Source organism: Acanthaster planci, linkage group LG01, assembly GCF_054643075.1.
Source record: "Acanthaster planci isolate LZ-2023a linkage group LG01, COTS_SCS, whole genome shotgun sequence".
NCBI lineage: Eukaryota > Metazoa > Echinodermata > Asteroidea > Valvatida > Acanthasteridae > Acanthaster > Acanthaster planci.
The window spans coordinates 28,003,973-28,017,806 of record NC_141777.1 but is presented as its reverse complement, the minus strand read 5'-3'; the positions used below and the strand labels follow the sequence as shown (position 1 = coordinate 28,017,806).

Below are 13,834 nucleotides of genomic sequence, written 5' to 3'. Positions count from 1 at the left end.
CTATAGTATGGAACATAAGGATAGAGGGCGCCATTTCTTTTCACTGTTGATTTCGGGATTGGAAGGAGGGGAGGGAGTATAAACAATTAAACTTTAACAACCTTCTGGTACATAATGTGATTTACACATGCTCTACTGAAACGAGATTCCTTAGGAACTCAAAAAGAAAGTCAAATCAAGAAAATAAAAAGGCGCAAAGAAAACAATTTTGGAGAAAACAAAAAGCAGCAAAGTACCAATAGCAGGTTGCTATTCAGTATAGTCCGACGGACCCTCCACAATTAGAAAAAGGAGAAAAATAGGAATGAGGAATATGACATGAAAGAAAAGGGGGGAAGAAACATGCTTACAGATAAGCGTTAATGGGAATTTGGGGGGCGCTCTTTAGTTTGAATTTCAAAATGCCCATCACTCTTCATCAAATAACCATTTGCTCCCACCCTTTGAAGACACAAAATTAGAGACACGTTGGACAAATGGTGTACTTATTTTTGCCTGGGCGGCTGTGCCTGCAATCTGCAGCCTCAGTTAGCTAAGCCTGCAGTCAGGGAACGTGTTGATGAATGTTTGAATATAACATGATCAATTCTGTACTGTGTAGAAAGTGGCCGTCAGTGGATTAGTTGACGTCTTTACTTTGTTCACCTCATTTTTTTTCCTGTGGTAATAATTACAAAAAAAATAAATAAAAAATATAAAAAGACCCAAGCGGCTTCTGACAACGAAGAAGGCAAAAATATAACAAGAAGAGTTTGTTTCTTCTTTTTTCAAAAGGAAACTCGTATGAGTCTTTGGTTTATTCACACTACATATTGCATTGAAGTTGTCGTTGGGTGTCAAATCTTACTTGCTACTTGTAGGTGCAGAGTGAGGGATTTATAAAAGCCAGCTAAAGCCTTCATGGACTTGCGTTATTGACTTGCTTAAAAGAACAACTGTGTCGTTAATTAAAGTTACACTCCCGGCTGACATTTACTTATAGACGTCATATGAAACGTGCAAACTCGACTTTGAACTTTATTAATGTCCAGTTGCCTTTGAATGGCAGTTAAGGCCTTGCACGCGAGAAAATACTTCCCACGTATCGTACCTCCCACCAAGAAGCACAAAATGAAAATAAGAACTTTGAAGCAAAGCCTTTTCTCGCTAAAGCAAGAACAAAATGCCCCATCCGTCTTCTTATACAGTGTTTTTTGCATCCCATTTGGAGAGGACAGTAAACTATCAGTTGGCTGCCAGTGAGACGATCCATAGCTGCTCGTTTTGTTGCATTACAAGTTCAAGGAGAGTGAGTTCAGAATGGCACACTCCCAAGACAATCCCTGAAGTGGTTTGACCTTATCTTATATATCCGGAGAGGGCCGACGCCCCAGGCCGTCTCAGCGCTCCTTATACCACGGCAAGGATCGATGGTGCGATGAGTGCACGCATGTTTTCCCTTGCGGTAGCGCGCCCGCTTGTGACGGATGTTTAAAATAAAACGAACGATAAAAATGGACTGGCCCCTAATGCCCAAATGAGAAAACCTATCGAAAAACTATATAGGTAACAGGGGACCAGCGAGCTCGAAATGTTATAAAGGCACACGAAAGCATCTGCAGCAAAATCATAGCTCGATGAGACTAGCGTGTGTGCTGCGACTCGCGAGCTGGAGAACTGAGAGAGTGTTCCGGTCATCTTCTGACTTCCTCGTTCCTCAGCGAATCAGTTTGGGTAAGGCACAAGGGATGGCATCGAGCAGTGCTTCGCCGTTGATTATCCGCCTGGTGTCAGCCTCCGTGGCGATAGCCAACAGAGCCGGGAGCATCATCCGAAAAATCATGAAAGATGGGTCGCTGAACATCGTGCAGAAGGTGAGAAAACCGTGTGCCCAACACGGGCTGAGTAGGTTACGAGCTAGGCCTAAGTACTGCAGCTGAAGTCGGCCGGCGTACAACTTGTGCATCCTGCACCCGCTTAAATTTCCTCAAGTTTTGTTGATGTGCGGCAACTACAGCACTTCACCATCTCCTTTTTTTTTTTCACTAGATTTAGGCCTAGTTTTAAGTTCAATTTGTGATAAAATCATAAATTCCTTTGTTTTTTTTTCTTTTTAAAGCCCAAACTAACACTGTAAAAGTCTGTTAGGCTTGGCCACGGCCAAGCTACATTGTCGATGCTAAGTCTTCACCCCTCTTTTGATGATTTGAACTTGAACGTCCTATCCTGTGCTGTGGTGACAATCAGCACGATCCGTCAGTCAGTAGAAGACACTTCCAGTTATTGAGAAGTGGGCCATTGTGCATTGAAGAGGGGCAGGGCCACTCGGTTTGGACTTAGATTTTTTTACCATCTCTATTCATTTTGTGTTGCTTCGTTCTCCAAAAGAACTCTTTCGATATCATAGCCATGTAGCCACCATCCAGGTACTGGATTTGGACTTCTTCCTGAAGTTACTCCCATCCAACGTGACACGGTAGCCAGTGATTCTAGGGGGTGGCCCTGTATTCTATAGTGTTACTCCATATTTTCTGCCGTTTTCCTTAAGTTGGCATATTTCACCCGAGGACTGCCACTCTGCTGCTGTAGGCATAGGGCCTACTAGTCACAATTTAATTAGGGATGCTGTTACTTTCCCGGGAAAGAAATTAAACCAATATTACATGTAGAGTGTAGGTGCAAACTTGTGTCATGCAACTAGCAAGTGACAAGGCACATTCCATCCAGAAGGACAGCTGCTGCAAGGTACGAGTGTAAGTGAATATGTTAAATGCTCGAACTGTAGCCTAGGTCCCATTTGCATTGGGACCATCCCCAACTGATTTAACATTTGGAAGATCCTTACCCTAGACGGTCTGTTATTGTTGGGACCAATGCTGTACATGCCAAACCCTGTGACACTTGTCTGAATAATTCTGCGTTTTCAAAGCAAATGTGTATCATTACCTCAATGGATTCACTGCTAAATTTGACCTTTTTCGGACATTTTATTGCTTTCAAATAGCTACATGTAATAACTTACATCACAGCAGGGAAAAATTAGTGAGATCCATACTGTATGCACGTCTTTCTTTTTAAAAGCAGCAGCGTGCTTGAACTATAAACAATTCTTTGCAATGGGAAAGTGGCACAGGTACATGTACCTGTTAGTTACATATAGGCAGTGTCACTGTGTACATGTACCTGTACATGAGCTTGTGTATTGAAGCTGGAGAGTAAAGCCCAAAGCAGATTAAAGAAAATCTGGACTTCATTTTCACGCCCACCACTAGTTTGCATGTCAGAATTACGGTATGTGTAACTACAATGTACAAGCACCACTCTGGAATTTCTGTGCAGAATAGAGACACAACAAGCCAATTGATAAATGTTACAATGTAATATTTGAGAAAGATTAATTCATTGCATTGTACTGATGACAGATTTCTTAAATACTAAACTGTAAGTGTTACATCAAGAATGATGAGAAACAAACAAAAGAGTCTACGACACTGCCAAAACCTTAAAAATCTAGACTGTTGAAATCTTCCTTGAAAGTTTGGGTAAGTTTTGAAAGTCACAAACATACACCCTCATATGCATTTCCCTTTTCATGAATTTATGTTGAGCTGAGTGACTATGTTTACAATGAGGCAACAAAGCATGATCTATCCTTGGAAAATTCTACATGTATTTAAATGGCTAGATTGCTACCGCTAATTCGTTGTACACATTGAAGCTTGCTGAGTGCATCCAAGTCTGTGAACAAACCTACACGCATGGAATTTCTAGTTCAAAAGTTGTATGTTGGCTGTTGTATAATTTGCACACATGTACGTAGATGTACATGTATATTGGTGCCTTATGGTGAAGTCGATACAGCCAAATGTGCAATCAGTAAATGAGCATTTCGTTTTGCTCTGTAAACAACGCATGTGCACATACATAATGTACATGTACATACAGTGTGTACAGTGTACTTGTAGATGTATTTTTATTAACACACATTAACACGTTAAAGAACAACATTTAGGTAAAGGGTGAAGCATACATGTAAATTTGCTTTTGTACTCTAACCTATTGACAGACATACATATTATAACATAGGACAATACAAGACATGAACATGTTTTTGGCAGTGATACACATACGGACGAACACTGACAGGCAGGAGATAATACAATGCATCAAAATAAAATTCTAGTTGGTACAGGTGATGTATTCAAAAGTATTAGATTATTCAACTTTAGAGCAAATGTTAATAAAGTGGGCGCTGTGTTGATAATTTCATTTACATACATGTACATTTTGCTGTGTTGTTTCCAAAGCACCATACCCATAGGAGACATGCTTTATAAATGCTTCCAGTATTTGTATGTTGTACACAGGCATTACATACTCGTACATGATGACAACCACAGCATAGGGACTAACTGGAGCAGCATACCGGCAGTTCTTGATTCAAGTCTTTGTCTAATAAATCTTTAAGTTCACTTCAGAAATGCAGACAGATGTACAGATAGGTTTGCCTGGTAAACGTACATGTACATGTGGAAAGCCCTGTGCTGGGTGGCCTTCCGTTCACCTTGCTTTTCCGTGCCATTGAGATGTTGTCAACAGAGTCATTACCACTCACAAGTTCTTTTGCCTGTTGGTGCAAATTACGATAAGTCATATCTTAATAGTAAACCAGCCTGGAAAATAGAAGTGGGCCACGCTGGATGCTACGTGTACGTGGACGTAAATGTACACTCATCTAAGAGCAATGTTGGGAGGCTTTGCTGTGAGCGTACGTGTACACGATTCTTTGTGCTAATGTCAGTTGTCATCGAAAGGCACAAGGGAGCAGTGGTGACTGCCTGATGAAGTCTGTTGAGCAGATGTTGATGAACAACTGCTTCATCAGGAATTCAAGAAGACATGGAGAGTGAGAAGATGAGGCTTAAAAAATCAACTGCTTCTTGTGTGTAGAGCTACTGGGGTACTGTAGTTTTCTTGCTAACCCTCTGCTAAACAACAGTGAATGATAATTATGTATAACGTGGGTTCGAGTCCCACCCGAGTAAGCTTGTGAGTTTTTTTCGCAAGCTCTCGGACAAGCACTGAGCGTACAGTGCTTATTAATATACGTTGGGTAAGGACAAACCCGTTATATATAATTAACATCTCCCCAACGCAAAAAAAAAAAAATACATCTTGAAAATAGTGAATGAGTAGCGTGGGACCACAAAGGGTAGAGTGCTAAGTTCCATACTATTGCTATGTGGCATCTTGTAGTACTCGTATGAATACCTGCATCTGCAATAAGCCTTCTGCGAGTTAACTTTGACCCAAATCTGGTACACTGAGTTCTTTGAATTCACGTGAATGTAACAACTTGAATTCTCCTTACTAAAACCACTGTTGCTATACCTCGTGATTTTTGGCAAGCTTTTGCTTAGTTACATAAGAGACGCCTTGCAACAATACACTGTTCTCAATGGATAAGGAGGGCATAAAGGAACCAGTCCATTCCAGGGAGGGTGGTCAAATGGAGTTGAATTAATTTTAAGTTTTAATTCAAAGTATTTGCACCAGAGGACTTGATTTCAAAACCTCTCTCAACAAGAAGGAGAATTCAGTTTATTTTTCGAATGATGTATTTTAAAGCACCCCAAAAAATAACTTAAAAAAAATAAAGGCCTTGAAAAAAGTGCTCAAAATTGATGGGAAATCATGAGAAAAGTTTGGCCCTTCATTCTCTTACCGTTTATAATCACTCTCGCTATACCAGCATATCTGCCAGGTCTTATACTTTTGAACCACCAAGAATAATCTTTAAGTTTGGCTGCGTCAAAAGTGTATAATGAGTACAATATGTTCGTTGCAAACGTCATATTTGACAGAATTTTGATGACGCTTCAGAATTTTGACAGAAAATGCATGACGCTCAAGACTTCCCAAAAGGCTGTCACATGTAGTGCTTGAAAATTCCATACGCGATGTTCATTTTGCCACATATTTGGGCGATATCCCCGCTGAAAATTACATTAAAATTAACAACTCTGTGCATTAGATTTTCATCATGAATTTTATTTTATGTCTCGGATGTCTTTTTTTTTAAACGTCATTTAGTATGACAGATTTTCCTTCGAGAAACTTTGGTACGAGAGAAAAATCACACTATTGCAAAATGCAAAAATACGATCAGTCCAGTCATGAAAGGATGATGGTTTGGGGTTTTTTTTTGGCAGTCAATTTTTTTGACAGAATTGAATGAAGTTCCCAACTGCCGACTTCGGGACCCAGTTAATTGTGAGAGGTATTTTTTAATTTTGTGATTATGGTTTTAATATATGTGTGTAAATATTATCACCTTTCACCACATACATGTATAAATCTGTGTCACAGGGATTATCACTTCTCGGTAAATTTTATTGGCCAGGATTTCAACAGTTTGTTCACGTTCATCAAAAATGCTGACGCTCGAGACTTTAATTAACTCCAATTAACTTGAGAGATAGACACAGTCATCATTGTGTGAGATATCAGCCTTGACTCCCCTCATTCCATCAGACATTGGGAATTAATTCACTGCTGTTCACTTCAGGAAATATGAACCCCCAAATTTGAACATTATCTAATGGTCCATATTTTGAGTAACCTGCCATTTGCAGTGGTTTTTCTTGTGAACGCGTCCAGCCGCCGTCCAACACTGGCATTATACAGTCTTTCTCAACAACAATTAGGCCTATCTAGCAAATGGTAGGCCTTTAGTAAGAGCAGGTAAGAAATGATGGCACCACCTACCAGTACAGGTATGCCATATCTTGGACAATCAATGTACGTAATTTCATATGGTATGTCATTGGCAATATCTGTGAAGAAAATTGGGATGTCACTGACAGGGAGAGGACATCACTGGCCATTTCAAGAAAGAGTTTGTCATCTGATGAGCTGAGTATAATCTGTATGATAAGTTGCCACAGTAGTTATGGGGAAAGAATGGTTCTGGACTCTGTGCTACTTTTTTATCTGTATCATCTGTGTAGCAAGATGTTGTATCATCTTGTAAGTGCTGTAAGTGTGTTAGGGTGGATTGGTATCTTAGGCCAAAGGTTTTAGACAGAGACTGGTGCAGAGATACGGTAAAAGCATTTTCACAAAAGAAAACTTTGGTGATTGCGTGTACTTCACAAAAATGTCTGTTCTACTTGGTTTTATTGATCAAGGATAATTAAAATAATGAAGTAATTGCTAAAATTGGTTGAGAACGTGGTCAATTGGCACCTGAATAAAACAACAGAAAAACCAGAGAAAATTTGCAGAAAAATGTATAGAAAACCTAAATACCCACTAGCTACATGTAGAAAGTGCTGATTTAGCATTGGCTCAACTTTTTTTCAGAGAAAATTTCAATCCATTTTTAGGCTGAGCAGACATTTTCTTTATAATTCTTCACTTTTGCCTACTGGCTACACAACATAATGGACTCCGGTTCTCCCACCTTGGAACGACTCATCGCAACTCATCTCTACATCTAGAACTTTGGCGCCATTTTTTTTTTCTTGAGCTCAAAGTGTATTCTAACTTAACATGATCCTGCATTTTCTGTAAATCTCCTATTTTAATTTATGGCCATCTGAATTGGTGTTCTCTGGATTCATTTCATATTTCACATATTGACTGGCTTGTCTATTCTATCCAATAAAGCAAAATCTCTTTTGTATGTAGATCCTGAATTGTGCGAGGTCAAGATTTTTTTCAAAAGGGAATTAGATTAATAAGAAATTTGGTTCCTGCTATTTTGAAATGTGAACCACGGGTTACATGTAGAAGTCATTTCAACTGTTTGTAAAACAAACAAGAGGGTAAAAATAAATATTTTGTATCACAAAAGCAGCCAAACATTTGTAGATGACAAAATCTGGAATGATACATGTATGTGGAAGGAGATTAGATTGACGCTTGTTTGCATCGATTCTGTGTTGTTCAGTACTATCTAATTTCTTCAATCAAGTGAGGTGTAATGTATGCACCTGTATGAACCGGTACACTACACACCATGGACTTGTGCACAGTACTGTACATGTACATGTACGCCATATGTTCGTACAGTGTGACCAGCACTTGATTTATATTCTCATTTTCATCATCATATCATCATTGATTCTCACCACAGTGTGACCATGTCTTTAGAATTAAAAGAATTAAATTAAAGAACCAAAAGGGTGTCCATTAAAATCAATGGTTAAATGTGGAGGTCGGACTTGATTGCAGACAGAATTAGGAACTTTGTTTCTAAAACTCAAAATCTGAATATCTCAAATTTTCCTGGAGTTTCGACTTAGAGTTTACTGTAAAGATCAATGTAAAAAATTTAAAATTTAAAAATTTAACAATTGGAGTGGTTAGAGTTAATTACGCAACCATTACACTTTAGACAAGATCAGTGTACATGTAAGTTCAGGGTTTGCTTAATGTGACTTTTTTTACTTTCTTTCTAGTGGTGCAAGTGAAAGTGTTTCTGAAACTTAACAATTTGACATCAGGTTTTTCTGGAAGAAAGTTAGAAATAAGAAATACATTTGTTGCAATTTCTTTCCTCAACCACTACATAAAAAGTCTACACAAATCCATCACATGTACACGAACTTACCCAGTACATACTTTCACTTTGCCTGTTGTGGATGGATTTTGACTGCATGGAGCCTTAGTAGCAGTAGCTTGGGAAACTTCCAACATGAACACTTGTCGTACATGTGCATTGTAGCCATTGTGTCATCGGCACTGGAATCCATCCCCAGGCTGTCAGAAAATTCCCAGCAGATGAGCATTAGGGTGATAGTCTTGCAAGCTATTCTGTCATTACCAGTACATGTACATTGTATGTATGTTATTAAATTTGGATAAACATCACCTGTCGTCAACCTAGACATAACAGTAAAGAATCAGGTGCCATTTCTTGTCCACAGGGGAAGCTGTATATTTCCATAGTTTTACAAAAGAACACACACAGTTGGTGGAATGAATGCGTTTGAATTTAAAAATGCAGACATGTTTTCAATCAACTGCATGTGTACAGGAATGCTTGTGAATTTTACCCATCAGCAAAGTGAAAGGATGCATACTGTAGGCCTACCACTATGTATTTGCATCCTTTCGTCTTGCTGATGGGGCAAAATTATGTGCTGTGGAAGTGTGGATATAAAGAACTTCTGGTAATTAGCAAAAGTTCATATATGGCTTAATGTTCACTTTCATACATGTACATGTTTGCTGGAAAATGACTGAAAAAACAGATGCAGCCCTTGTGGAACCCTTTTTTTTAATCCGGATGTTTTGCTTGGTCTTCTTCCTTTTTCAAATTGAAATTGAACCATTTCTATTCTTGGAGAGTCCATTTTGTGTGCATTTTTGTGGCAAAGTGTTGCTTTCCACTGCAGGGCACTGCTGTAGGCATACTAAAGACAAACCTTTTCATTCATTAAGGCAGGCTAAGGGTGTGTTTCTAATAATGCATGACATATAAGCACGTATTTGATTTCCGGTTGGACCATACCCTGTTTACTCCAATTTCCTGCCAATTGTAAAAGAAATGTACAGGTAGTGTGCAGCTGTTGGAAGAATATTGAGTTTACCTGTAAATAGGAAGCAAAGAGTTGACGGCAGTGCTACTGAAGCCATTCTTATTCTATTGGTTCTGATGGAAGGGCATGTTCATTCCTTATCAGCTCCTTCAATAGCACACTTGTAAGTTGTACAAGGGGCACTTAAGGCAAAGAGAGGCACACTGAGCCATGACACGTGAACCATCTCAGTATCATGCATTCAAAAAAGTTGGTATCATTACTTACATGTACATGTAGCTACATGTACCGGTATCCATCATTTCCTTGTTGGGAAGTTCTTGCATACTGGTATATGTACGGCACCGGTACCTGTTCATGAAGCGTTGGTAACGTATTAATTACTAATATACTAGTAGGTACTGTACATGTATGGTGTCCTCAGTTTTATGTGGACGTTTATGTACACTGTTTCACGTTAATGGTGTTATGCATAGATTTAAATCCAAAATGGCAGGGAACCAACCCAAATAAAATATTCCCCCCTCCCACTTTTTCAAAATGACCCCACCTCCCCCTTCTTACAGGTCCTATTATGGGGATGGGGCTTTATGGATCAACCTACATGAACTATATTAATAGCCGATGGTCTCCCCCCTTTGAAAATCATTCCGCCACCATTGTGTTCAGGAATGCACCGGTACTGGGTACTGTACATGTACGCATATACTGTATAGTTTATAGTTACCGGTAATAGACCACTATATATTAGCGGCTCCAGAAAAATGGGTATAATAAGTTGTCAGATTCAGGTGATCAGTTTTTGATATGGCTGGATTGAGTACATCAAAAACTACAATTTGATTCATGAATGACCCCTGTACTGCACTGCGTTCCCGAGATATTTAGACATTTGTATATCCACATTTTCGAATTCAATAAGAGCACTTATCAAGAAAAAGCTCAGGAAGTGTAGCACTTGGAAACACAATGCTATGTAGGATTTCCTACTGAATGATCCATTTGTCATCTTTATTCTTCAGTATCCATGTTTGTAATCACAAATTTTGAAAACATAAATGTTATACAAGCTAATAAAGAAAAAAAACAGAAAATCACATTTTTGAAGACATTTTGCCCTCTCCATATAGAACAGGCCATAACATATTTTGGAATTGCGTGACTTACTACCCTTTTTTGCAGAGCGGGTCACATCATATCACACTACCAATGTCTGCTGCTCACTGTTAACTTCAAGCCTACTGGTACATGTACATGTACTTTGGTTCTTCATGGGCTCCACTGCAGACACTACCATGCTGTGATGCAGTCATGTAATCAGTCACTATACTTGGTTGGATCCAGTTCACACTGGAATGATCGTCCTATCAGCTGAGACGGCAGGGCGAGATATAGTGCACTTGACTTTGCACGGCTTTCCCTCAGAGCATGTCAGATATACCAATATGTGTGCAATACTGTACCACGGCATACTGGAACAAGTACGTGTTCATGTCCGTTCCTGATAAATGCACGGGTATTCACAAAAATTGAGAACAATTACATACTGACATGTACATTGTACATTTACACATGTATGTTAAACCACATCATGTGATATACAGGACTCTTCATTTACATGCTTATTTACTTAATTAGAGTTGATGTATGTACGTGTACCGGTACATTGCCAGACGTAGTTTCAGAGATGTAGTGAATCATTCTTTATTGTGGCATATCAAATCTGTTCATGTTCCAATTTGTCTGTGCTGGTGATGTGTTGATACATTCATTGGTACCGGTACATGTATGCAATTTTCTAACAACTAACAAATACGCCACATGGTCTTAGCCACCAATACTGAGACGTGATACAGGTATGATAGTGACTAACCAAATCAACTAGTGCTTCATGTGACTGAATATGAGCAGAAACATACCAATATGTATATGTGCATTTATATTTACATATAAAAATACTCGTCCACCTCCATGGTATGATAAGTGCTTTGCAGAATTAGCTTGATAGAATGCCTACACTAGCAACTGATAATATTTCTCCTTAACATGTACACGTACCTCCAACTGGCAACAATTAAGGATGCATCCTATGCTACACGTGAGTCTGAAATCACGACTGAATAATGCAGAAAAGGATCTTTTTAAAGGGGATGGTAATTGTCTCATTTGTCCTGTCTCAGTCTCGCCATGCAGGATCGCAGCTTAACCAGATGTCACTTCACACTGCCGAACTTCTGCAAAGAGAGCGGGTATCTTGAATACTTAAAGTGTGACTCAAATTCATCATAAAATTGGCCCTATTCCTCTGTCAAACCTTGTTCCAGAATGTTTATCACTGCTGTCTGTTGAGCTGGCATCAGGGAACATCATAGTATAAACCCTTTAACAATCAGTTGATGTTTTGGAGTGGGCGTACTGGTAGCCATTAAAGCAGGTAGGGAAATGAAATGAAGACGGGTCAAGGGTAGTCACGACTAGGGCAGAGCAAGAGGTCCCCTGGAGAGAGGTCCTTAGGGTCGATGGGAGGGGGGCATTGGAGGAATGGAAGAGCCAGACTGGAGAGGGGAGCCAATCTGTCTTGTTTTATTGGAAATTTGTGATTGCCTCATGCTTTGTGGATGACAGGAAGAAGGGAGCCACACTGGTGGCAATTTCAAAGATGAATAATCTGCCCATGTTGACAAAAGAGTACCGTGGGCACTGCGAATGACCCTTTGAAGGCATCGTTGGATTTGTTCACAGTGGCCAAGAAGGGCATTTGGATGGCAGACGCAGCCATTTTACAAATCATGGCTTCTTCTCAAACTTCACATATGGTCTCAGGTAAGCTTCGGAAACGCTTTCAAATGTTTATTGGTGGGAAAAAAATAAAAAGCAACACAATGGTACTGCAAGGCTTTGCCTCACATGAGCTTAAGGTTTCTGAAACCATGGAGGAAGTAAACTACAGCTCCCTGCTGAAACAGACTTTGCACCTGCTTCAAATGAGTAGCAGGATCTGGGCTTTATTCTTTGGGGATTAAATGATACTAAAGCTTGAACAGGAAGTGAGAGATGAAACAGAGGTTAAGACAATCCCCCAGGAAATGGTTTGTGCGTAAGAATGAGGTATAGTGTACAAATGATAAATGTACAGTGGTAAGAATATGGAAGAATTAATTTCCTAATGAATAAATTATTCTCGCCATTACCTGGGTGGGATTCTGTCCCCGGTTTGCATGAATGATACATGTACATGTAGGTGAAGACAGTACATGTACATGTATGTGCCGGTATGTTTAAATATGCCAATCTGACTCTTGACTTTGGAAGTGTAACTGCAATGGAATTTTCTAATACAGACCTCCAAAATGCACCTTTATGTACATACATGTATCAAGTAACCTTATTTTCCGGTTTTGTTTCACTGTTTTAAAGGTACATGTACATACATGTATACATACATTATAATTTTGCTGTATTTTGGTTATGTACAATTGTACATGTATAATGGTGATGTTTCATCTGTGGAAGAAAGCTTCAAGGCCACATTGGTTTGAGCACAAAACTCCTGCTTTATTTGAAGATTTTGCTGGCTGACATTCTCTTCTTTGGTGATTCACTGTTGTGTAACTTGTGCATTCATAGCAATGACAAGCAAGCAACTCTTTCTCTCAAATGTTGTCATGTAGTAAAATCTGGGTTCACACTTTGAACGGAAAAACCTATGTACTGAATGGACGACATTACATGTACAGCAACAGCGCCCTCAGTTGTCCAAGAAAGCATGGATAATTTTAAATGTTTAAGAAAGTGCATTTTTCAATGCATTTAACCTAATATGGACATCAAGTAGTTTTCATACATTGAAGTACATTGTAGAATGCAAAGCTGCAGCAAAAGAGTGTGAAAAGTTCATTGCAACTAAATGTACATGTATACTAGCAAACAGATTTTAAAAATCACACTCAACCTGTAATATATGCTCAGCAGACATTCCTGAAAAAAAATCAAGATTTTAGCGGACTTTGCTTTGTGATTATAATCTGATTGTGTTCATTGAGACCTACCGTTGCATGTACATATATTGGTTATACTTCATGCAGTATCAATCTATCGTCCCAAATATTGTTTACACACTGCCAGAGCCAAAAGTCCAAAAAAGTTGGTGCAAATAAGATGCAGTACTGGCACATGTACATGGCTGTCCTTGTACTGGGGTAATAAGCCATTCATATGGCCAGTGCTAATTCTCTAAGGCATTTCAATAAAACTTCAATAAAACATGTATACTATGTACCAGTGTATGTACATGTACAACACATGTA

At 39.1% G+C, this 13,834-nt stretch overlaps 1 protein-coding gene and 1 long non-coding RNA gene across 4 annotated transcripts in view; one reads left to right on the top strand and one right to left on the bottom strand.

Moving 5' to 3' along the window:
• Positions 1–1,589: 1,589 nt before the first annotated feature.
• bpnt1 (3'(2'), 5'-bisphosphate nucleotidase 1) overlaps positions 1,590–13,834 on the top strand; it is a 39,682-nt gene continuing 27,437 nt past the window's right edge. Inside the window, exon 1 of the mRNA XM_022227505.2 lies at positions 1,590–1,853. Within this exon, the coding sequence (XP_022083197.2) occupies positions 1,617–1,853 (237 nt within the window). The 5' untranslated portion in view covers positions 1,590–1,616. The remainder of the gene's footprint in view (positions 1,854–13,834) is intronic.
• LOC147800635 (uncharacterized) lies at positions 3,246–11,944 on the bottom strand. Of its 3 annotated transcripts, none has more exons than XR_015428128.1 (4): positions 11,586–11,944; positions 9,795–9,878; positions 8,597–8,745; positions 3,246–4,606 (listed from the first exon to the last, which is right to left on the bottom strand). It is a non-coding gene; the product is annotated as an uncharacterized LOC147800635 (long non-coding RNA). The 3 variants fall into 3 exon arrangements; XR_015428129.1 differs by lacking the exon at positions 11,586–11,944 and adding an exon at positions 10,695–11,355; XR_015428126.1 differs by lacking the exon at positions 11,586–11,944 and having other exon boundaries at positions 9,795–10,274.